We start from the raw sequence: 24,801 nt of genomic DNA on the forward strand, positions 1-24,801 counted from the left end.
GTAAATATCATCCAGAATATTAAAAACGTAACTCTTTTTCAGACGAAGGTCCTTCTTTAGAATCGTCTTTCTTCCTACTGTCCTCCCCCCTACCATCTCTCTCTCTCTCTCTCTCTCTACTCAGCTCCCCACTCCCTAACAGCCTCTCCCTCTCCCACCCCCTAACAACAGTTTCCATTTCACAGCAGAAAAAAAGGGAAGCCTCAAACAGCCCAATATCGTCGTTACAATAATATTTATCGTCGTTACAATAATATTATATTTATGGCATTTCATCTAACCTCACTTCTTACCGAGAAAAGATGCTCCATAAAGGCAGTCCTTTCCATATGAAGTTGTATATAAGATATGTATATCTATACGAACAATAATACATATAAATTTCCAATATATATATATATATATATCCATATACATCCATATATATACTATATACAAACATTTATACATTTACACATTAGACATCTATACATCTACATATAGATCTATACATTTCATTTTCGCTTCCATTATATCATCCCTCCTCCCTCCTCCCCAACATACTACACTACATCCTCTAATCTCCATTCCTGTGTTCCTCCCCATAGATAAGCTGGTTCACTGTTTTGCACTCGATTTGTCTCGGTCTGTGATTTTGTTTGTCTGATTTCAGGATCACGAATTGACATACCATTATTACCATACGATTTGTTTTCTCCAGTGTAATTAACAGTGTGGGCGTTTTCTACTTCATCTAAACCATCCGGGCTTCGTACCACAATCCCTCGATCCACGAACCGGGTTTTCTGCCGCATTTCAAAAGGCCTTCCACAGTGTTCCCGTCTAATCAGACGATAAATTCCATCTAATAGAGGAATCAAATACCCCACGAAAGACTTAGAACAAGGGGTGAACACCAGAAACCCCTAAGTCTGTGCCATCAGAAACTACCAAACCTGATCCCACACAGCATATCACCACTGAAAATCTACTTTGTCATTACCATATCCTCTTTTTGAGGTCATCAGGTCTGTTCTGCAGCCATTTCGTCTATAATTTTGCATCATGGAATCCTCATCACTGAGTCCAAACCCGAATGATAAAACAGCACCAGCTCCGCCTCCTACCCTCAAAGTTGTTCTACTCGGAGACCTGGGAGTAGGAAAAACTTGTCTCCGTTCACAATTTGTACATCATGTATTCACTAACGCCTATCGAGCGACCATAGGAGGAGACTACCTAACAACAACGGTCACAGTACCACCTTCAGCACCAAAACAATCAACCACAAGAAGACTAGAACACGAAAATGACGAAGTCGAGTTAGACGAACGAGAACTGAGCCGGTTGGTCGACTCATTTTCTCCAAAGCAAGTAAATCTTCAGATTTGGGATACCGCAGGACAAGAGAGATTCAACTCCATATCCCAAGCATTTTACCGAGGAACTGATGTGGTAGTTCTTGTATATGATATCACCAACTATGAATCCGTTCTAAGCGTGCGGGACTGGTTTAGGCGTTTCATGGAATTCTGCCATGTAGAACGCCCAGGGGTGGTGATAGTAGGAAACAAAACAGACAAAGTCAATGAAAGATGTGTAGACTTGGAAGAAATTCAAGAAATCATAACGGCTAACACCAGCGTAAGCGTGGGTGATTATGTCGAAGATTGGAGCACCGATTTGAAGGAGCTTTCTTCAAAGAGATTGGACTCGGTCAACGAATTGTTCATTCAAGTAGCCAGAGTAGGCATAGCAGCCACAAGTGGGGAAGCAGGACGACGTAGAATCGCTCGTGCTTACGATAGGGTTGATATCAACCGCTCTCGTCCCTCTTCTTCGAGATGTTCATGTTGAACTTCCCTAATATTTGGTAACACGACTTCTTGCAATGACTGTTACCCAAAACATAATGAATAATGCATTCCATTCCTTGGCAGAATGTCGATATAGATATTCTCATAGATAGCACTACAACAGTAGTTAGCACTAGATAATGATTAATAATAGCTAAAGAGGACACCCAATAATACTGTAAAGACATTCATCTTAAGCACTCCACCATTCTACTACTAGTAATACGGGATACTACCCCCAGAGGGATGCTTCTATGACTGCGCTACACTAAAATAGTAAGGTGATATCATAATATTAACTATTCCTATGTACAATATATAAGTTATGAGTATGATCACTATGTATAAATAAATCACTTTTTTAAACCTTGAGGACGGTTGAGCATTATATTAAGATACTTTTGTTGAACAAAAACATAGTCTGTCTGCATTCAAAACAGCCGGCCCGTAAGTTGTACACCTTTGTCCAATTACTCTGGAACACAATGCTTTGGTCCTCGAGTTGAAAGTCCGAACAAGTCTATTCTTTGCCAAACATCTAGATTTCCTTACCTTCGGTGACCGGTAAGTCAACCTTGGTTGACTCTACTTCCTCATTTACAACAGCAGCTTCTTGAGCATCGTCGGCGCTTGGTAACTCGTCGCTGTCCTCGTACAACTCTTCCTTGTAGTGCTCTGGGAATCTCTTGAAACAAGATCTCATGGCCTCGAACTTCTTAATACAATCAATTCCTTTTGGTTCAGTCTCGGAGTAAACAAAGCATGCAAATGCCTCCTTGAATTCTTCTCCACATGGGCCATCAGCCATTCCTCCCAAACACGGGCAATCCCAGTTAATTTCTCCAGTTTCTGGGTTGTAAGCTGCACCGGCATGAGGATCGGCCTCTTCTTCTTCGCCAGGAGCAGTTTCCGAGACGATTCCTTCTTCTATAGCCTCGGACTTGGTCTCTTCAGCAGCGTCACCTCCAAATACAGAGTCAACTTCAGACTTGATTTCGGCTTTAGCAGTCTCAATTCCTTGAGATACCTTCTCAGTGGCGTTGCTAGCAGCTTTCTTTACGTCTTTCTTGATTTTTTCCTGGTCGATTTCATTGTAGATGCTGTTGTTGTTGGTACTGTTCAAGTAACCGTAGGCCAAAACTGGTACCAACCCGGCGGCGGCAAACATTCCCTTGCTGCTCACAGATCTGAAACCTCTGGCGGAAGACTGTTGAGAGGAAGAGTACAATCTCTGGCTGGCTCTTTGGGCCGATTGGCGCAACAAAGTCGATCTGGCAATATATCTGTACATTATTATGCTATTAGTGAAATGAAACTACACTTCCAACGAGAAAGATGGTGTTCTTTCCCATTCTATTCAGTGACCATTAATTCAACTTTTCATTTATTGGCTTTGTTCGTTTTGGAAGTCGGAGATGACTAAGCGGCTGTCTGCAGGAGAAAACGGTGAAGATTGGAGATGGAAATATATGGAAGAGGTAGAGGTAATGGGTGCTTCTTATGGTGAAATTGGAAGAAAAGTGTCGGATTTAGTTTGTACTGGTGTAAGGTGGATATTCATCGAATTTCGATGAATTTGGTCAATTTTTGGTGCAAATACCTCGAGGTATATGATGATATACATTTGAATTATTAACTATGTAACTGGCGAAATTTTGGCTTAACTATGAGGTGCGGGTTATATAATTGCTATTTACAAGGGTATGGACGGTTGCTGTGAAAAATCGGGTACTTCACCAGCAAATGGCCATGCTGTTGTGTGGGCCGGATTGAGACCATTATTTATCTTTCGTCTCAGCTCCGAAATTACGTATGTCTTGTCTTAAGTCGTCGATCTCAATCACTTCTTCCTGAGGTACAACCTTTTGACTGGCATAACCAATCGCTCCAAGCACCACGAGAATGGAGAAAACCCCGATTCTACGGAAGTATTTTATCACCACGACTGATTCTTGTGTTTTGTCGTCTCCTATTTTCCTGAAAAGCTTATCCGTGTCCTGGATTTTGGCTTTTACTGTGCCAATAATACCAGATGCTTGTTTCTGTTCGCCAGACTCTTCGTTGCCAGATGGTTTACCAGCACCACCTGTAGAGTTGTGTCTAAATGAATAACCATTAAAGGCCCTCAAACTAGAAACAGCCAGCACACTTCTTCCTATATTTCCTCTCACTGCTCTAGACAACATCATACCAGTAGACTTGGCGGGCACAATTGATACTTCCTCCAAGAAAGAGTTTTAATTCAATATCTTCTGGTGGTCCAATATTTTTCATTCTTTTTTCGGCATCTGATAGCGGGCTTCGATTTGTTCGTTGGGTGCAAAATTTAAATCTCGTAGAGATGGAGTGATTGGTGAATGTGAATGATATGATATTTACATATTATACAGTCTAATAGTACAAAATCTACTAATGGTAAAAGTTATCTTATAATATACTCTTTGATGGAATCCAAGCTTATTGGCTCGTACTCAACATCTTCTACTCCCTGGGTGAGTCTAGTTACCCACAACACATCATCGTGTATGTAACACCACAATTTGCTCCCAGTCCCACTTCGGATAGTGAACAAAGGATGCCCTAAAGCCAGGTGGAAATGATTCCTTTCTACTGCCAAAAGCATCCCTTTTTCGAGACAATATTCGGCAACGACGTCTTTGAAAGATGACATTAGTTGGTAGGATGGAATACCATGAACATTAACTATGCTACCAACCTCTTCAGTATTCAACAAGTTTTCATTTGATTCGAGGAAGCGAGATACTTCTGAAGCGGTGGGCCACATATTTCCCTCTATCTTAGGTAGTGGAATGTTGTCTCTTGCTAATTTTCCCGCTATAATGGCCAAAGCAAGATTAAAATACCAGTCAAAAATCTCTATTAATTTGGAGTGGTATTTTTCTCTTTGACCAGTAATAAAAGAATACCATTTCGAATACCAGTTAGCAGCTTCAATGGGGGTCTGGTCCAATATTCTACTAAGTTCTCTTATCCAATTGTTGCCCCATCCAAATTGTAGTAAAATTAGCGCCTGTGGCTCATTTTCGTTCAAAAGAGATTCCACGATACGAAAGACAACACCTAGTATTGTACCAATCTTAGGTGGGTTGAAATAATTATAGGAAGTAAAAAATCTTAACAAGGAAGCCTGTAGCACCTTTGATGGTTCACCAGAAGTTAGTTTTCCCTGCTGAATCAAGGGAATCCAGACTGAATTTAGCCTAATAATTTGTCTAAGGATTCCTTCTTCAGCTTCTGTATCAAAGGGCTCACTCTGGTACCAAAAGGAATCGTTCACTTCATAATCGATGAAATTCGAGTATTTCTTGATTACTATATCAATGACCTCTTGAAAGGGATAATCCTCTTCTGGTAAGCTCGCCATGTAATCTATAATATATGTAGGAGCACTGTCATTAAAACTATGTGGAGACCATTCACTCAATGTATCTTTTAAAAAAGGAATAATGATATCCTCAATCAATTTCCTAATGCATAATTGCGGATCTATTAATATTGGAGCATAAGTCCAATCATGTATATGATTCAAAAGCTGGCCATTCTTATTGTCCAAAGTTGAATCTGAAGTAATAATGACTTGAAATATACTTGCTATCTGTGTGAGCAATAATGAGTCAAAATAATTCAAGTTGCCTGTGCTTGATGTTTCTATTTCCCTGTATAACAAGGACCATTCCGTTAAAGCATCGACAAGCGGTGTTGGAGCTCCTCCTTCGATGCTGGGGTATGCTTCAAATAATCGTGGTATTACAGTCGCAATTACAGAGACAAAGATTGGCCTGATTTGTGAGTATGATTTCGTCATTGGCTCTATTAAGCGACTGACGGTTCTCGTGATCGCTTGAATTTGATAATCTTCTCTGTTGACGTTTCTGACTGCGTCCAGACTGTCTTCCACAATCTTCAAAACAGCAGATGCGATATTATGTTCCTCTTCTTCTTTCTTCATTTTGAAATCCAAATCCTTCAATTGATAGGTGAGAAATTTCTCTTGTCCGTCGACTTGTTCCAATTCCTCGTTCAAGTTGTTGAGTAAAGTGAATGTCTCTTTGACTTCATTGTACAAGGGATCTGAATGTGGTGACAGTGTATACTTATCAGATAGAGTGATGTACTTCTTGGGCACTTTCACATCTCTCATCTCTAGTGCTTCAATTACACTAAATAAGTCGATTCTTTTTGGTACATTTCTTATGTCCAGTTCGTCGTCGCTCGAGAGCATGTCAATATCTTCATCTTTGGAATCTGACCGTTTCCTCTCTCCTCTAACACCGCCTACGCCTAATCCTTTCGGTCGGACAGCTGTTTCAATTGGTTTTACAATTCCCTCTTCATTCAACCCAAGTCCCTTTCCTTCCTGGTATCCCATTTTCATCAAAAGTTTTGCTCCTATTCCGTACGTCTGCAAATGATGGGACTGGTTTGGTGAGTTTAACCATGATGTATTTAGGGATTCATTTTTATTATTAAATGATAGGCCCACCTTTTCAGGTTTTTGGTCATTTTTCATCTCAGTGGATATGTCTTTCTCGTCTATCACCTCATCCTCGTCTTCTAGATCAGAGTAACTGCCTCTTCTCGCAGCACTCATCATTCCCATAGACATACCACTGCCAGTGTTATTTGAGTTCTCTCCATTTACATCAGCACCTTTCGTAAACGAAAGTCCTCGGAGATACGACATCCCACAATAAGCACATATACTTACACATGTATCTACCAACCAGTGGTATTATACAATTAATCTTATAGAAAGAATAACGAATGCATTTCGTATTTACTGTTGAAATAAAAATGCATAAAATCCATATTATCAGTAGTCCGGTGTATAAGCTATGCTGCAATTTATAGAGAAAGTTGCAGCTTAAAGTCATGAAGGTATAAATATCGTGGAATCTTGATTTATAAAGAATTGCTGTTGCTTAGAGGTACTAGGATGTCTTCCTGTTGAGTGAGCTTTGCAAGTATCTACTATAATTTTTTACACTTATGGTCTGAACCTTTTCCTGTTCTTACCCTTTTTTACATACTATCGACTTGTTCATTGTTCATATAAAACATCATCTAGATATCTACCTATTTACTTAATTATTAATACCTTCTCTCATCTAAATCCCGCATACTTCTTATCAAATCTATTAAATCTTTCTCCTGCGCAATATTGTGCTCCGCCTCTTCACCTTCCTTCTGGATATCCTCCAAGCCCTCAGTGATGATCTGTGATATAATGGGTTGGTTGTGCTCTCCCTGTAACTTAAACTCTTTAGGAATGAACTCCCCATTCTTGGAAAGCCATGCTTTTCTTCTCTCCCTTTCGTCCACTTGAAGCTGGTACAATTCTTCGTTCAAGAATTTGGTTAACTTGGCAAGAAATTTCCTTGGGTATGTGTACTGCTCATGATGAAGTTCTAACAAGTATTTCGACTTGTACACGTTCAAAAATTGGGTGTAATGATACACCAATTGGTTCACGGTATCTGTAAATCTCTCTATCGGAGTTTGTACTTGTTCTGAAGAGTCAGGCGACTTCATAAGAATTTCTTCACATGCCGTGAAGATCGCCATAAACTCTGGAATGCTCTTAGACTTGAACATCCTGTAGAAATCCAATTGCTCCAATATTAACGATATTAACGTATCTATTTTTGGCGAATTTGAGTTGAGAAACTTTTGAGCCCGAGCTTCGTTGTTCACTATGATGTCATATACCGTGTTAAGTTCCTTTAATACTTCTGGAAGCTCCATCGCGTCATTTTGTAGCACCTCAAGATTTACTCCAGATGAGTTGCCACTCTTGAACACCTGTACTCCTTGGGTACACTGGTCATAGTGGTTAGTTAACATTTCTAAGATAGATACGAGTTCATTCTCCAAAGAAGCATTTTCCTTCAAAAGAGTTCCTATCCAGTTGTTGGAGTCGAATGGTGATACATTAGTTGTTACTGATTTTATGTCAAGTTGTAATGGCATTATTTCATCATATAAGTTGACTATTTTGTTGTACTTTTTGGCGATCACATCGTGTACTGGATCTAGTATCGATTCTTGTAATTTTTTGTCTAGGAACTGCCGTATCTTGATACTGTTTGCAGTATAAATATCGATATTTCTCTTCAAGAGGTTGATGGAGTCAGTGGATATGAAATCCGCTAGTGTTTTATTTTCACTTCCAGAGTCGCCGACAATGCCGCTTTCTTCATTTTCGCTGCTTTCAATCAAAAATGACGGCACTGGAGTCTTCAGAAGTTGCAGTACGATTTCTTCTAGATTCACCAATGCTGGAGTGAGTAATATGCTGTGTTGTTTCTGTAAACGGGTCAACAATTGATCGCGTGTACTTCGGCGTAAGGCCTCGACAATCCTAGTGATCATCTCGTATTGTCTCCGCAAGGAGTCGTACAAATCACCGGCATTTTCGAGGATCTCTGGTAGATGAGATGTCAATTGGTATGTTGTAGCGTGGAGCAGAGACTGAGCATTAGTACACAACTTCTGAGCTGTTTGTAGAGTTTTCTGGGCCTGTTCGGCCCATTGAGTTGCTGTCGCTTTGTCGACTGTTAGGTGCATGTCATGATTCACACAACGGTGGTAATAGGGAGAAGGAAGAAATCAACAACTAGACAAACTACTGTGGTGTGACATAGGTAGTTTGAGTGTTAGATAATCACAAATGATAGCGATTGGGTCTGGCTGCGATGTGTGCAGGGCTCGTGGTGAGACTGATTAGATAAGATTCTGCGAGTAAGAGTGGGAAGTGTTTTGTAATCGTTGTGGTAGTCTGATTCTGTTAGGTAAGAGAGATTATTGTGTGGGTTTGTCGTTCTGGGTTATAGTAGTGTGTATGTGTGTGTGTGTATCTCTGTATGTCACTATGTCTGTATGTCTGTCTGTTTGTCTGTATGCCTGTGGCTTTGTGGATGTCTGCGTATGTGATTATTGACTGCAAAAGTATTTAAATCTTTATTTCTAGCTACTACTAAATAGTGATATGGATAAGGAAGTGAAATATCACATATAGGAGGGGTGCCAATGCGAACGGCAAACTCCACCACTTCAATACCAATAGTCATAACATTACGTTTTTTAAGAATTTGAATGGTCTTCAAGACACATGGCAACCGAATTAGAGAGAGAAAAGAGAGATTGTACTCAGCTGAGAGATTAGATGACCATAAGAAGTTGCAAATTGAAGTGGAAGTGCACACTGGTCTTTATTGTTAGAACAGTACTCTTCATATGGTTGATGTTGAGAGGTTTTGAAGGGAAGGAAATCAAGAAGAAAAGATTTAGTATCAGCAGTATTACACAATATATATATATATGTATATATATAGAAGATGCAATTCAAAAGGGGAAGAATTGAATACCCCTTCAGTTTAATAAGCATAAATAAAATATAAAATGAAATGAGTTCATGCTTATGAATATTTCCCATATTTCACTCCCGTATTTCTCTCCTTTAATAGTCAATATTTGCAGCTAAATGTGCAATACATAAGAAAATCTGTCATTATTAAGTACATCTCAAGTTTCAGCATTCCATAAAGGATACCCAAAATATACCCAAAATTAGTGAAAAAAAAAAATTCAATTCCCCCTAATCCTTTCAGATATCACTATTCCATCCTATTATATATATAATACCCCCATGATCTCTCCCCCATGGCATTCCTTCCTCACCTCTAGTTCTTCTTATGTCCCATACTAAACCTGGAGCCAGCGCTATCTGCAGGCATACCCAAATTTCAATCAGCGACTGAAAAACTCCAGCCAAAGAAACCAACCGTTCACAGCTTATTGTCTTTCCCTAGATTACCAGTAGGTCTTGCAAATATCGCTTAGAAAAGGGAAAAGATACTGTAAAATGAGTGGACTGGAATCTCTCAAAGCGTTGCACCATGCAACAACTCATAACGAGCCCATTATCTTTGTGAAAATCGACCCTTCAACCGACTCAAAAGAAACAACCGATTCAATCAAAGAAGCTAGCCATGTACAATTCGGAGCGGATCCAGTAGAAAGCGCTGTTTTCGATCTCGACTCTATCACAAACTTCTATAATGAAGAAAAGCCCCAAACCTTGAGGGCCGTCGTTTTCTGCTGGTTGCACGACAAATCGTCCATCGTAGACTATAAGAATGAGTGTTCAGAGAACGGCATAGCTGACTTCAAGTTCTTGGTGAAAACCGAGTTGACCACTTGGTTGAGTGGAAATTCCGACTCTTGTACATTTGTTAAAGATGAAGAATCGAATGAATCGGTTAAGCCAAAGTCTGCAGTTTCTGCTGCTCCTGGAGCTGCTGACTCCACATCCAGTAAAAAGCACAAATTGGATGACCCACAGATAGAAAGAATCTCGCAATTCGAAAGAGACTCAATAGATCATAACGCAGCCTTGCGTGGATCGAAGAATATCGATTTCGGCCACTTGGTTTCTGATGCAAAGCGCTTGATAAATCAATTGAAACGCTCCAAGCCATCGGGTTCTTCAGACAGCTCACAGAACAATGGACCAAAGAAAAAGCCAATTATAATTGTATCGCCAGCAACTACAGCTTTGTTGTCGTTGTCTAATGTAAAAGAATTCCTCGAAGAAGGTAAGTTTGTTGAACCAAACCCAGGTAATAAGCCAGCTGGCGGTCTTGTGACGGTGAATCATAAATCGGACAGAGTTATCCCAATTGCCCAACAGATAATGGTAGTCGACAACGTAGACAAGTTTACTAAACCAGAATACTGGGACAATGTCATTGCCATCTTCACTACAGGTCAAGCATGGCAATTTTCTAAATATAAGTACTCCAAGCCGGAGATGTTATTTCAAAGATATGCTGGTTTCTACTTGAGTTACCAGGGTGACCCAACCCCACCACACATCAAAGACTGGAATGTTTCTGAGATAAAAGTTGATAGAGGTACAAAGCGTTTCAGAGACAAGATGATCGTCAAGGACTTCTGGGCGGAGATTGAGAAGATTCTTGTAAGTAAGGGATACGGAGCGCAATAACCATGTAAAGTAAAAGGGTCCTATACTTGTATTTTATTATATATCTGTATAAAAGTATATATTTAGATATAGCATAGTAATATAGTCTATTGTAATAGTTCCATTATCGTACATTGGTTATGATGCTTTCTATAATTGAAAGAATATTTACAAGGAATGTATAGTCAGCCTATTTACAGTAGAAGGCTCATTGATAGGATCTTTCCAACTCAATGAACTTCTTATAGATTTCTTCAGTCTTGAGGTTCTGGATCTTTCTATCGTCTCTAGTTCTAATAGCCACAGTGCCATTTTGGATGTCTTTGTCCCCAATCATGATTATGTACGAATATCCCTTCAGTAAAGCATCCTTAATTCTTGATCCTACTGTCTCTGCTCTCTTGTCAACATCAACGTAAAAGTTGTATCCAGTAATTGGAGAAATGTTACTTTCCGAATTCAAAATATCACCAGAAAGCTGCTTTTGCAAGGACTCCGCTACTTCGATATGACTCTCGTTGACTGGCACGATAACCGCTTGTCTGGGATTAATCCAGAAGGGCCATTTTCCTTGGTAATGGTCTAGTAAAATGGCAAAGAATCTTTCCAAGGATCCAAATACTGCTCTGTGCACTAAGATCGGCTGGTTATCACGAGTTCCATCTTCAGCCACGTACTTAAGCTCAAAACGCTGTGGCAATTGGAAGTCCAATTGAATGGTTCCCACTTGGTGCTTCTTCTTAAAAGCATCAGTCAATAACACATCAATTTTTGGCCCGTAAAAAGCTCCGTCTCCCTCCCTGATTTTCCAGTTACCACTGCCTGCTGTTGAATCCAAGACTGACTTCAACTGATTCTCAGCATTGTCCCAAGTTTCTATATCACCCATGTATTTGTCTTCTGGTCTAGTAGACAAATAGTATTCTATGTCCTCCTCTCCAATTCCAAATACCTTATATGTGTCTTTAATCAAATTTATGGTGTTTTCAATTTCTTGGTTGATCTGGCCAAGTTCACAGAAAATGTGACCATCATCTTGATGGAAACGGCGAACTCTTGTAAGTCCCGAGAGTGCTCCACTAGCTTCATTTCTGTGTAAAGAGGAGAAATCGGAGTATCTTATTGGAAGTTCATTATAGGATCTATCAAACTTACTAAAAATCAAACAATGCCCAGGACAATTCATAGGTTTTAGACCATAGTCGTGTAGTCCTTCGTCATGGCTATGATCATATTCATGATCATGTTCCACTTCCTCTTTAGAGGCGTCATTTCCCACTACTTTGAACATGTCATCCTTATAGTTTTGCCAATGTCCGGACTTCTCCCAGAGCTTTGTCTTGTAAATCAAAGGAGTGATAACCTCTTGAAACCCGTACTTCGTCTGCTGGTTTTTCATGAATTGTACCAATTTATTGAATATACGTGTTCCGTGAGGCAAGAAGAATATAGAACCTGGTGTCAACGGGTCTGTTGTATACAATAATTGTTTCTGTGAAATCGTTTGGTTGGCTTGAGTAGAAGATTCGTCCTTAGAATGGTGTGCTGAGTACGGTCTAATTTGCCCATTTCGTATTATTATTGGAACAGCAAACCGGCTTGACCGCAAGCCAGGCACAAATGTCCGCGATATTCCTATACTCGACATCTTTATGCTAGCTGTAGCTTATCACAGAGCAGTTATAAAGACGTTAGATATAGATGGTTCCACCTTTTAACTGGCTGAAAAAAAAAACCATAACCGCATTTTTCACTTTCTGGAACCAAGTGAGTTATGGGGGAGAGGAGGGAAGATTTCGAGTATGGAGATGTGAGAAGTGTATAGAGTAGGGAGTAGGGGAAGGGACCATGATAGGATACAGTAAAGTGCTTGAGTAGTTGTTGGTCCGATATGAATTGTCTATTGTACAAGTATACTTATGTGATGTATAATCTATATAGGGAAATAAAGCTTGGTGAGTTATTATAGATGAAATGGAGAAATAAAATGGTAAATTTTTTCTCCAAGCACATTCAGTAATCATAATATACATTTTGGAAGCCGCTGCCAACCATATTCATGCCTCTGACTTGACGTCAGGCGTGGCAGATGCCGAAATTGGCAAAGGTGTCTCTTCTTCATTTATAACACTGATCAGATTTCGCTTCTCTGGTTCATCCTTATGTTTATACGAGACGTATTTGACCTTGAAGCCGCTGAAAGTCTTGAATTGGGTTGTTTTTTTTACCCATCTTCTGCAGGGCTTTCCTGATTTATCCAAGGCATAGAGCCCATTGGAAATACTATTCATTGTCAAACCAGAAGTGGACGACTCCTTCAATCCAGAGTTGATCTTGAAGTTACTGATTACACCTGGTGCACCTCCATTACCAGCGTTTAGATTATTCGAATTGGAGTTCTCGGGAGCTGGAGATGAAACTTTTGAGCCTCCAGCAGAAGCTGATGCACTGATAGCAGCTTTTCTTTCTTCAGCAGCGATCTTCTTGAGCCTAGTCTTCGACACGGGCACAGGAAAATCGGGGAGTTTAGCAAGGAATTTGGGATTTAAAGGAATTGTTATCCAATATCTTTTTGGGGGAGCCATTGTGTAGAGTTATGTGATTTGTAGCGTGGTAAAAAGATGGCTGATTTATGTAAATCTAGTCAACGACTAATGTAGTATTGGCTTATTCGTAGTGAAGTGAATGAAATAAAATGAATCTTTCAGCGACGGGTGTATACTTCGGTGTAATTGCTATTTTACAATTTTTGGAGTTTTGGAGCTTCTATGGTCGATCGGGGCTGCTTCAACTTGTCTGATTCCCAAGTTTAATATTAAATATCGATAATAATCAATCCAGACGATTAAACTACCTTAAGTCAATCAATCTATATAGGACACACGTAAGATATTAGTAAAAATGATGGCAACAAATTATGGCAATCTTTTTAAAAATTGTCTCTATCTTAATTTATTCCACCTTCCTGTGCTCTAGTATTACTCTTTAACAATAGATTTAATATCTCTAACCTCTCTTTCCTCTATAATCCCTTGCTATAAGTTATAATCCTTCTTGTCTGTGTCTTGTTCACAGTTAATGTATAAGAAAAAGTCGTGGCACGTGATTTAATTTTGTGTATCACGTGACTTTCTTGAATTTTTATGTTCTCTAATATCTCTCCCAAAAGACAACTACATATCTCAAATTTGTAGATCCTTATTCTTATCCATAGTCATATAGATTAGCCTCTTTTCCTAAAGTCTAAACTCCAGTTTTGATTTAAATGAAACACCCCTAAATGTGCTGATATGGGTGACCTGTATATAATATCTCCATTAAACAAGACATTCTTACTGATTTGGACTGGTAGATTGGATAATTTGACGACATTTGACCCCAGTGTTCCCTTCGACTTGAGTTGCCTATGCACCTAACGAAAGACTTGAATTCTTTGGTCTTTATCCAAGTTGAAAGAATGAGTACACTATGAGACGACACATTAGATAGTTGACTTAATCCTTCCCAAGCTGGTCCTTTTTCACTCTGAAATTAATCCGGCTACATTATATCTTTTAGGTGTACCCTAACTATTTATATTCCGGCACACAGTCACCACACTAATCAAAGCACTTAAGCATTCTACTGTGGATCTGTTTAGCGAAGAACTGTTCTTCTTGGGATTACAAGTAGTTGGAGGGTATTTCGCTGTTTGACAATATAGTAAAGCTTCCCCGATAGCTATCGTCTACCACTAGAATTTTCAGGCCCATTTCTATAAAATCAGCGGAAATGGCAGACCCTGTACCTCCTCCAATGAGAGAACGATTACCTTCGAGAATAGATATCCTTTCCAATGGGTTGAAGTTGGACGTAAGGGCCCACCAAAGAACATACGAAGGAGCGTATACTAGAAGTGCTATTGGGTGTCTTTCGTTTTCCATCCTTATCATAAAGCTTTTCTCCAAGGAGTTCTTGCCAATTGGCACTATATATACTGTTTACGGATCGCTACTCTATTTCATAGGGGTATACAAGGCTGCTTCCGTTGATACCTACTATAACCCCGACAAGAATGTCCAAATGTTTAAGACGAGCGGGAATTCAGTTTTACTATTGGCGGTGATAAGTCTTGTATGTTACGTGTCGTTATTGGTATTGGTGTTAAGGATGTAATAGGAAGGAAGTCATTTTACAGAGTACTCACACCTTCGTGTTGCTCTTGCTGCTTATTTATTGTTACGGTTATTTAGTTCTTTTCTTCGTCACTTTCCAATCACCATTCCTTCATTTCTTTTAGCTAAAATATATACAGATTTAGCCCTATGTACTATGTCAATGCTCCTAAACCAAAGACTATAAGCTGAAATAGCAATTGTATAGACCAGAAGCCAACCTTTCGCATCCTGAAGAGCCTTGCCTCTTCATCTGCTACGTAATCCGCAAAATTGTCATATACTTCCTCTGATATGTCATCCATCAATAATGAATCATAGATGGTCCATGAACCACTAAAATCCTGGATGCTCTTCACTACTCTGTTGTGAATCTCGATGAATGTATTCTTCGAGTTGATGTATGCGACAATCGGCCTGATAAGTGCGTAGTTAATGTAACTAAGTTCTGGAGCTTGAAATGGAACCACTGCTCTAACATTGTTCAAACGAATTGTTAAATCCAATACGAAATATTTCAGAATATCATTAACGTCGTTGCTGGTTAACCGCATATGCTGATCAGGATGCTTTGGGGGCTTCTTCACCTCGGGATTCTTGTATCTATTTGCTTCCTTTTTAATTGATTCTGCTATAATGGAGACTATTTCGCTCATATTTAAGTCTTTGTTTTCGGGAGGTACCATAACATCCCCAATCATGTCAACCCTTCCACTAGTAATCCAGCCGAACGGACCTTCGAGGCCAGTATTCAAGTGGTCGATATTGAGGCTATCAACCCTCATTCTTGTAACTCGTTTCCAGTCATTTGAAATTTCTCCTTCTTCATTAAAGTCGTTAAATCTTTGCTTTTTATGTATCGTAAAAAGGGAGTTGTCGTAAGCACCACTCATGACGTTGGCATTCAAAAAGTCAAAGAACAACCAATGCTTTCTTAAGCGTGACAACTCACAGTTGTAAATGGCAACTTCAAAAGGCCTAAACCCATTTGGTTGCATTAATGTAAAGAGAACATCCTCCATTTTGAACTCCTCGAATTCAAAGTCTCCTGGAGCCGCGATGTTCTTGTAATTAGTTGCATCATCATCTGGATCCCAATGAACGTGGGTTCTATCTACTACTCCACGTACACCTTTCATCTCCATTGTGTTGACAATTCCGGTTCCATTTACCCATTTATTAAAAGACAACGAGATGTTGACTTCCTCCATTGTCAAATCAAATTGAGTATAGTTACCGTCGTCCTCTTTTTCCTCCTCTTGCTCATGTTTCGTCAAACTAGCAGCGTAAGCTTCAGCTTGTGAGGCTTTGCTGAACTTCTTGGGGGCTCTTGGACGTTTACTGACAAAGCACTTCCTGAAACTAATTTTTCCATCGGACCAACCAGGAACAACTGCATGTTCAAAGGTGACAGTCATATTAGAGTTTTTGGTGATGAACTCACCAAGTTTTCTTGCTAAAAATTCCTGGGCAAAAACGGTATTCGCAGTAAATATAATCAATGATACAAATGTTGTCGTAGCGAGAAAGATCATTATTACATTGCCCATCACCAACCAAGAAAAGAGGGCAGAGTAATCATCAGTATTGAAAGGACGATTTGATCTCTTGAGAAGCCATTTCAATCGGATCCTTAATCTTGAAAACAAGTTATTTGCTCTGGCAAGCAATTGTTCTTTAGTCGGTCTATTTCTATGGAGAGGTTCCTCTAAGGAATTTGGGGTTTTGTTGGTATTTAGTTGATTTTGCAGCGATTCATCGCCTTCATTTGCATCTTGATTCTTGAGACTTGGTTGTGGCCGCGTACCACTATTCTTTCCTTGGACCTTTTGAAACTCACTGTAGAGACGTATTGGGGAGATATTTACAGGTTTATACGATCTCATTAGTGAAATGGTGATTTTGCTAGAACGAAATGTTGGAGCCGTGGTGATTAAGCTCCGTCGGGAGGCAAGGGTGATGGATTTACAGCATGGTCCAAATAGTCGAGTTGGGAACATTTTCTTGGACAAATTGGAATCCGGAGATGTATCCACTGCCGCTACAGTAATCTAGGGTTAAGGATAACCAATGCTAATGTGAACCACTTCTTCTGACTGGTAACACAGTTGTATTCTCTACAGTTCATTAAGAGAAGCAAAACTTCTAAAAATTCCATGTATGGTACTGCATGGAGATAGCATGGCTTTATGGTGATGGATGGATCAATGGATGTACAGTAGTGGGTTGTGGCAAGGTTGCAGCTATGAGAGGGTGATAGAGGTTTAGGATAGAGTAGGATGTTTTTCTTGAGGAAAACCCTAAAAAAAATGAATAGAACACTGGTAGCTGTAGTTATTCATGGCATTGAAGAGCAGAGCCTGTTTGCTGCTCCTGACCAACTGCGTACAACGGAATGGGTGCAAAACGGAGACTTGCGAGTTACCAGGAGTGAGTAATGACAACCCCGGCAGATCCCACCTCAGCCGGACTTCAATAGTACAAGGGTCCATATGGCGTTCATGCATTGAAAGTTCAGGCTTGGGGTGTGAGTTTATAGCCTTAATCCTGGAACTTCCATCCATATAACTTCCCTTACAGGAAATTCTTATCCTTATGTCCAGAAACTGATAAAACTCATTTGATTACAATTACTATTCGAAAAGGAAGGCTGTGTCTTACAGAAGCGAAAAAACTACAATTATGATAGAATGACTAGTGTTGTTCGAGAATTAGTGTGTTTTAGCTTACCCATTTGCTATTTGATGATTCCGCAGTTTACATACAGTTTAAATCAATGGTATATGAATGCTACCTTGACAAGACACATCCTATGCTGTTGGAACCAATGCTGTCATATGATGCTTATCTACTTGGCATATACTGATTATTCTACAGCAATTATATCCGAAAGTTTAAAGGCCTAAAAGTCTGCTTTACAAAGTATTTTCTTCACCCAGCGTTAGGCTAAACAAAAATTTCCTAGTTAGGATAATGGCAACTGTTTGGCGACATCCAGCATAGAGAGTTTGACTGAAGTTTTGATGCACATCTTTTGGAGCCATAATGGTTATCAGTAAGAATGCAAGGGCAGCATAAAGCATCAGTTTGTGACACCTACACTGGTCCCAAAAATCAGCAGTTTATGAATTTGCCGTATCTCGCATTGAATACAACCAGCAGCCTTCCTGTGACGAAACAGCGTATGCCTATATCCAGAAATCAGACACATGTTTCTCGCGACGGAGGCGACTGGATTAAACGATAAGAACATTTTACCCCGAAACAAGAGAACGTAAACATAGGTCATTCTATGTGGTGTTTTCACTATCTTATGATTAAGAATGCTGGCTTAGGAATAGCAAAACACAACATTAACATTGAGAAAAAAAATCAACAAATGCCCTGGACGTATATTTCAATACTCTATTTCACCTTGACAACCTTTCTCCTATATGTGCATCTTTGGGTAATGCGTCCCTCGGAGAATAATAATTATTAGCCCCTATAATACATCATGGCCGCATTTCAGGGTTTTCGGTATACCCTCTTCTATTCCCGTTGCTGTTTTTATCTTCCTGTTGTTGTGCCTGTATGCAATTTGGCGTGCAGTTCGAGTCTGTTGCAACCAGCTTTAACGTGTGATGTCTTGTAGTAGTAAACAGCTGTTATTGGAGCATACTTACCAACAGAAAAGTTGCCTGATAACTTTGTGATGGGAAGGAAGATCATGACGACCATTTCTCTTGCCATTTCTCTTGTGTTTACTTGCCCTGTTATAATTCCTGTCTCTCTATCACAGGTCAAAGGGTGGATAGGAGCCCCCCAAAAGCATTTTCGCAGCAAAAGAATTGGCACGTAAAGATAGGATTGACTGCAATTGAAGAAGTACATTGTAGTGTTTACTGATCTACATCAGAAAGTAAATTATTTCAACGAATGCCATAAGCATGAAGTTATATTAGAAATATAGAATTGAAGTTGCAAACGGCAAACAAGTATATAATGTAACGAGTGTATCAGGGACAAAAGCCCGGTAATTGTGATGAAGGAGAAAAGATGATAGTACAACGAAATTGAAAAGCAAACTGTCTGCTATTGGCGACTTTTTGAATTGAAAAGAACTCCTTCATTTATCCAACAATGCAATAAGTATGAAGTTTCGGAATGACTAAATTCATGTAGATTAGAAACCACACTGGTTTGGATATTGTCTGTCGGTAAGTGGCAGAGGGAAAAGCTGAGCAGCAGTTAATCTCTTGAAATCCCATTCGACGGCGTTTTCGGTCTTCCAGTTCCAGAATACCCAGCCTCCAGTTTGTTCGAATGCATCCAATTGAGCCTCAATGTACTTACGAACATTGACCCTGTACTCAGCTGGCCAAGTACCCAAGTCGAGGTATGGGTCACAAGAACCAATCCAAGCGGAGTTGTCGTATTGACCGGCGTAACGAGCACCACGGCCAACACCGTTAACCCACTTAGCACAATCGGTTAAAGCAGCTGACCATTCGCCGGCAATGTTCCAGTGGTATTCCTTCTTTGCATCCCAGCCCCAGTTACAAGCAACAGAGATGTGATCGTTAATGTCACGAACTAATTCACCGTAAGAGAAGACTTGGTAGTGGTGGTGGTCAATGACAACATTCCAGTAGTCACCATTATCCACAGTAAAGAAGTTGTCCCAGTATCCCATGGCCTCGAAACCATCATGAATAATAACTGGTGTGACCGAACCGGTGTTTCTTAAGTCAGAGTAAGCCTGAGTGTAGAAACTCTTTAACTTGTCCAAGTCAGATGATGGTCCCAATGGCTCATTCAATAACTCAATACCAATGACAAAGTCAGAATAGATACCATTACCATATTTTTCGAAGATTTCGTTCAATACTTTCAAAGTGAGTTGAACGTTGCTGTCTTGTTGGTATTCGAGACTGTCTCTCAAACCCGAGTTGTCGAAACCGTTTTGAGAGCCTGGAGCACCGTGCAAGTCGATCCAAACCTTTAATCCGAGGTTGTTGGCCCATTCAAGAGCTTGGTCTAAGTAAGCAACTTGACCTTGGACATATGGGTCATTGTCCAAAAGCTCGAAAGCCCAGTAACCGATAGGAATACGGACGAAGTTTAATCCAGCGGCTGCAATGCCCTTGAAATCGTCTTCAGTGTACCATGTCTTCCAGTGAGTGTCTAATCTTTGACTGGCGACCAATTTACCCAAGGCTTGAGTGTAGTGATATTCGTCGACTGGAACTTGGGAGTCATCATCGCCCCATTGCTCGAAGAGAGAAGGAGTGATATATGGTTCTAAGACGAACCAGCCTCCCAAGTTAACACCTTTTATGACGTCATTTTGATAATCCCAAGATTCACCCTTCTTGGTCAACCTTTTGTAGTTGTTGTTCTTCATGGAAAGAGGGTGTCCGATGGCGGCAGCTGACACAACTGCCGACAGGGACAAGATCAATAATGAACTGACTAAAGTAGTCAATTGCATTATCATATTGTAAGTACTTCTATAGTAGTTAACGCTTCTTGATAGAGTAGTCAAGTGCGACTAGCCGTTTCGAATGCAAAAAATGATACCGAAAGGGGAAAAAAATATTTGGCCGAGTAGAATCAGGAGTAAGGTGGTTACAGGTGATTTCTAGGGGAAAGGCAAGAGTAAGGAGACTATGTGAATCAATAGTGAAACAAGATGTGTGTTAGTCGTTAGTTGGTAAAATAGTACAAGTGATGGAAGACACTGGGCTGGTAGTGATGGTACGAGCTTTAAGTATCTGGTGTGAGTGAAGGAGTGCACGAGGAACGGAATGATTCTGACAGTGCGGACTCGGATTAATAAAAGGATAGTCGATACAAGTACGAGACCAAAAAAATGTAGTTTGATGTAAGTTCTCAAAGAGAAACGAATGACTATTGATTTGAGTGAAGTATGACAAAAAGTCTGGGACGAAGAATTCGGTATATTTATATATCGGTAACCTTCGATGTGTGGTTGTGTTGTCAGTGGTGTTGGGGGTGCAGATTTGTTCGGTTGTTCCTTTGCAAATAGCGAGTTTCTGCAGCAGAATCTCAAATGAAATTTACAGGTGCCGAATAGTGGTACAAAACAAATACCTCCTTAATTTTAGTGCTGGAACCAGTGTAGTTCAAAAAACTTAAAATTGCTAAATCGGCGACGGCCTAGAGCGTTGGCGTTCTGGCGTATATTCCTGAAATTCTTGTTAGAGTCTACGATCTTAAAACAAGAGAATGTAGAAAGTGCACAAGTTGCCGAGAAGGGTTATAGGAGGAATCCCAAGATAATTTATATGTGGCCCCTTGGGTGGCCACTTTGTAGTGATAATACTACGTCATAATCCCACCGTCCTCGTGTAAGGGATATACGTACATAAGTTAGTAGCACCTATCATTATTATAACGTAGTAAAAGAGTCTCTACCTAGGTTTAAGCTTCTGTATGCCTAATATTTGTTTTTATTTTCTAAATATATGAAGTGTATTAATAGACACATCCACATCTTGAGATTACTGGCCTCCGACCGATAGATGGCTTATTCACGGTAACAACGCATTGTTTAGGACTAGTATGCCTCGCCATGCTAACCATCCAGATAAAAGGAGAGAAATGCTTACTGAATCGGTACGTGTGGTGCATTGCGATAATGGACATGCATACAATGGCTCATTCAGCCTTCCAGTGAATGGATCGTGGTTCCAAGGGGGTGGTCTATGCACTTTGACTTATGCGCTTTGTACATGTGCGAAGCTCCTAATACTAGCATCCTGGCGGAACTCATCTCATCTCCGACGTCTACCATCATACAATTCCATCGCATCCCTAGTAATGTTTCATTAATTCCTACATGGTAATACGACACTTGATCCAACGTCGGTCTAGAATTGCGGCTTCGTTTTTTCCCGAAATAAAATTCTCTCGAAAAATATGAAAAGAAACGACGCTAAACTATCTTACCATGATAATAATTCTCTTGCCTAGTGATTTCCACCGCTCACGGAAATAGTGTAAGTGGATCAACCAAGCAATATTATCTTGGAATAACCTTTGCTCAACGCGCTTTGTTTCCTGTCATATGCGTGATTGTAGGCCCACAGGGGCATCACTCATGCAGGATAGCCAGCTATATGTTTTGTCTATCCGCAAGAGCCAGCCTCTTGATGAGAGTGCAGTGGAAGGAAGAATGCGTAGACCCACGGAACCAATGCCACTGCCATCGCAGTACGAAATGGCAGCGTCAGGCTCCGCCTGTTGATTCAAAATAAACAAGATTCGATCTCATCTCATCGCAGCAGAGGGAATTCTTTAAAAATTACAGAAGCAAATGGGCAGTGATCGCGTGTTGTTCGTTGGTCCGGTTGACAACCACACCCCTTTCAGTGCTATCGCAATGTGCTGGCTGGGTTTACGCTTAGCGAAAGTACCTTCGGACAAATACAAACCAGAACCATCTTATCTAATGGATAGAGTTTGCCCCACCTGTTTATATGCCTGTCCAGAACAATCATGCACTTCGTGCAGCTAGACCTCGTGCACCTTTCGAGTATTGTAACTACTACCAAAAAAGATATGGTTTGGGAGAGCTTCTGCTTCAATAGACGTCAAAATAACGCAGATTGTTGTACGAGACATTTAAACTTTCTAGGTGCTTGATCGTAGTTTTAACTGCAATGAACGCGGTTCTTGATTAGTCACCAGCATTGAACTTTGTAAACATAAACTTTGTAGTACCAGCAGCTGTCAAACATGTCTCCATCTGGTAAGCCGTCCTGTTGTGTAACGTGATCCACCTTATCTCGAGAATGTGGCGGTACGATTGCAATTGCTCACTTACTCATTGAGGCGTACTCGTGACCCCCCTAATATGCTCCTCTATATGATCTAGCTCCGAACAATCTATCCTGAAACAATTGTTTCTCCAAAGCCTGACTCCTATTTAAGAGCACGTTTCGGATGAGATGATCTAGTAACACTTCTGTGTAGCCACTTAGGACATGAGTTACCGGTTGGTCAATTGGGGAAGGTGTTCTCCTTCTCTATCTCATGACAAGTGACCTACATTCATCGTCGGAGTTTCAAGACAGCTTTATCCTCAATTGAAAATTGGTTTCCTGGGTGACCACCAGTATTATTGTTCCTCGTATGGAGCTTTCTAAAGAGGAGCCCACCTTGCGTCATGGAGCTATGGAGCATCTTAATGCCTAAAGGAGTGTGTATATGCGATATTGTAAGATGATCTCAAAGCAATTAAATGTCGTGTGACGCGAAGGACCACGTAGGAATATTAAAGGTATTAAAGGCTGCCATTCAAGGCATTGTCACCCCACAAAACAACAATACACCTATTGTAAGACATTACAGGGGCTCACTAAGCTTGCTTCTTGACATTGTGAAAACAAAAGTTACAAAGTTGCAAAATTCCTCTTCATGGAATTGATGCCAAGACACGTCCCATGATAACAGACATGAGGAAACTATGAAACTAGTAAATGATCGGAAGTAAAATAAAAGAGGTGTTAGAGACAAGAAGTTAATGTGAGAATGACTATATTGCTGGATATTTTTAAATGAATGAGTGTATTACAATAGCATATCTGGAATATTTGCCAACATTTGAACAGCGCTTATATCTTCCTTAGAATGCGGTTTACCATTCTGTATCTATTAACAGTCATGTGAGCTCTTGTCAATGTATGAAATTCTTATTTCTTCTTTCTATGGGACCAAAACTAAGTCTCTATGCATATTCCTTTTCACCTAAAATAATATGGTAATTCATCTACAGAGACAATTTAATGATATACATTTAGGGGTAGATGCACCGAGCGCTAACTTTATTTAAGTGGACGTCACTGCAAAATTGTAACCAGCAAGAGCGAAAGTTATGATCCATAAAATATCGATCTATACCCCACATTTACGACAGTGCTACTCAATGGAATATAGATCCGCCGGCATCGAAATGCCATTTTAGTCCATCCCCCTCATGAAAATACAATATTGCGTCATGGGTGTACCCAACATTAGTATTTTCGAGCATCAATTTCCTCCACTTCCATTTTTTGTTTCGATCTCCGCGGAGTCGGGTCAACCTTACCAAGTGTCTGGATTAAGCAGACTTGATTTTGCTAGATCTGAAACTTCGATCTCTTGGTTTAATCTCACAGTTAATAAATAGTGATCATGTACATGCTCATCGAGATCACAACGGCCACGTTAAACTGTTGAAAAGTTGCCCTACAGAAAGCCGTAGTAAACTTAAATTAATACCTATCTATGCTAAAAATATTTTGGACTTGCCGAATTAATACCTTAACGATAGGTCAAATTGAAAAAGAAATGTTACCATCGCAATTATTCACACATTTTGATTAAAAGGTTAGGCGGAAACGTCAAAGAGAATCTAAAATAAGATAATATTAGCTGCTCAACTTCTTCAGCTGAAGGCGGCAGGAGTTGGGAATCCTCGCTGCATCTGTTTCCATTTCGCTAGCAGTGGGAGTGGGGAATGTTGTTTATATATATGTACACATGGCCATGGCACCCACAAACTAGCCACTCTTATTGTTACAGCCGCCCTTCCCTATTGGGCTTCACCAGTCTGCAGAAATCTCTAACCGCTGGGATTTCAAGACTTGTCGGTTCCGCCATCACACCTTATCTGGACTCCGGTGGTGGGGACATGACATTTGAAATCTCAATATATCTAACCTGTAATGCCGTTCACTCCGCAATGTTTCTTTTTTTACAGATTCTCTCAAAGATTTCGTTGACTCGTACGTCTATTTTCTCATTGAGGAAAATCGGG

The 24,801-nt window shown here is 40.1% G+C and overlaps 11 protein-coding genes across 11 annotated transcripts; 3 read left to right on the forward strand and 8 right to left on the reverse strand. All coding sequences in view use genetic code 12, as the record gives it.

Annotated features, from left to right (window-relative positions):
* The first annotated feature begins 919 nt into the window (after nt 1-919).
* On the forward strand, nt 920-2,105 carry YPT7 (Ypt7p). Its single transcript, XM_064920061.1, has one exon. It carries the CDS (start codon nt 1,045-1,047, stop codon nt 1,834-1,836), a length of 792 nt encoding a protein of 263 aa, XP_064774186.1. The 5' UTR covers nt 920-1,044; the 3' UTR covers nt 1,837-2,105.
* MIA40 (Mia40p) lies at nt 2,098-3,189 on the reverse strand. The gene has a single exon (XM_064917122.1). It carries the CDS (start codon nt 3,124-3,126, stop codon nt 2,374-2,376), a length of 753 nt encoding a protein of 250 aa, XP_064774187.1. The 5' UTR covers nt 3,127-3,189; the 3' UTR covers nt 2,098-2,373.
* A 322-nt stretch (nt 3,190-3,511) lies between these two features.
* RJT20DRAFT_41732 (uncharacterized protein) lies at nt 3,512-4,140 on the reverse strand. The gene has a single exon (XM_064920063.1). The coding sequence runs from the start codon at nt 4,022-4,024 to the stop codon at nt 3,614-3,616; it is 411 nt and encodes a 136-aa protein (XP_064774188.1). The 5' UTR covers nt 4,025-4,140; the 3' UTR covers nt 3,512-3,613.
* Nucleotides 4,141-6,602, reverse strand: RJT20DRAFT_41731 (mRNA splicing protein). Its single transcript, XM_064920062.1, has one exon. The coding sequence runs from the start codon at nt 6,538-6,540 to the stop codon at nt 4,258-4,260; it is 2,283 nt and encodes a 760-aa protein (XP_064774189.1). The 5' UTR covers nt 6,541-6,602; the 3' UTR covers nt 4,141-4,257.
* Nucleotides 6,603-6,879: 277 nt separating this feature from the next.
* RJT20DRAFT_127911 (protein kinase regulatory subunit) lies at nt 6,880-8,476 on the reverse strand. Its single transcript, XM_064917123.1, has one exon. It carries the CDS (start codon nt 8,421-8,423, stop codon nt 6,948-6,950), a length of 1,476 nt encoding a protein of 491 aa, XP_064774190.1. The 5' UTR covers nt 8,424-8,476; the 3' UTR covers nt 6,880-6,947.
* A 1,004-nt stretch (nt 8,477-9,480) lies between these two features.
* CDC73 (Cdc73p) lies at nt 9,481-10,949 on the forward strand. Its single transcript, XM_064917124.1, has one exon. It carries the CDS (start codon nt 9,721-9,723, stop codon nt 10,861-10,863), a length of 1,143 nt encoding a protein of 380 aa, XP_064774191.1. The 5' UTR covers nt 9,481-9,720; the 3' UTR covers nt 10,864-10,949.
* On the reverse strand, nt 10,950-12,535 carry MST1 (threonine--tRNA ligase). Its single transcript, XM_064917125.1, has one exon. The coding sequence runs from the start codon at nt 12,488-12,490 to the stop codon at nt 11,051-11,053; it is 1,440 nt and encodes a 479-aa protein (XP_064774192.1). The 5' UTR covers nt 12,491-12,535; the 3' UTR covers nt 10,950-11,050.
* A 123-nt stretch (nt 12,536-12,658) lies between these two features.
* RJT20DRAFT_127915 (uncharacterized protein) lies at nt 12,659-13,865 on the reverse strand. Its single transcript, XM_064917126.1, has one exon. It carries the CDS (start codon nt 13,425-13,427, stop codon nt 12,900-12,902), a length of 528 nt encoding a protein of 175 aa, XP_064774193.1. The 5' UTR covers nt 13,428-13,865; the 3' UTR covers nt 12,659-12,899.
* A 748-nt stretch (nt 13,866-14,613) lies between these two features.
* On the forward strand, nt 14,614-14,997 carry RJT20DRAFT_5517 (uncharacterized protein; the record flags this gene model as incomplete). The annotated part of the gene is made up of 1 exon (XM_064920641.1): nt 14,614-14,997. The coding sequence occupies one exon, from the start codon at nt 14,614-14,616 to the stop codon at nt 14,995-14,997; it is 384 nt and encodes a 127-aa protein (XP_064774194.1).
* A 77-nt stretch (nt 14,998-15,074) lies between these two features.
* Nucleotides 15,075-17,252, reverse strand: RJT20DRAFT_41741 (uncharacterized protein). The gene has a single exon (XM_064920064.1). It carries the CDS (start codon nt 16,994-16,996, stop codon nt 15,152-15,154), a length of 1,845 nt encoding a protein of 614 aa, XP_064774195.1. The 5' UTR covers nt 16,997-17,252; the 3' UTR covers nt 15,075-15,151.
* A 1,909-nt stretch (nt 17,253-19,161) lies between these two features.
* XOG1 (glucan 1,3-beta-glucosidase) lies at nt 19,162-20,475 on the reverse strand (the record flags this gene model as incomplete). The annotated part of the gene is made up of 1 exon (XM_064921620.1): nt 19,162-20,475. The coding sequence occupies one exon, from the start codon at nt 20,473-20,475 to the stop codon at nt 19,162-19,164; it is 1,314 nt and encodes a 437-aa protein (XP_064774196.1).
* Nucleotides 20,476-24,801: the final 4,326 nt, after the last annotated feature.

The sequence above is a fragment of the Scheffersomyces xylosifermentans genome, assembly GCF_036884685.1.
Source record: "Scheffersomyces xylosifermentans strain CBS 12540 chromosome Unknown RJT20scaffold_4, whole genome shotgun sequence".
In the NCBI taxonomy this organism is placed as follows: Eukaryota; Fungi; Ascomycota; class Pichiomycetes; order Serinales; family Debaryomycetaceae; genus Scheffersomyces; species Scheffersomyces xylosifermentans.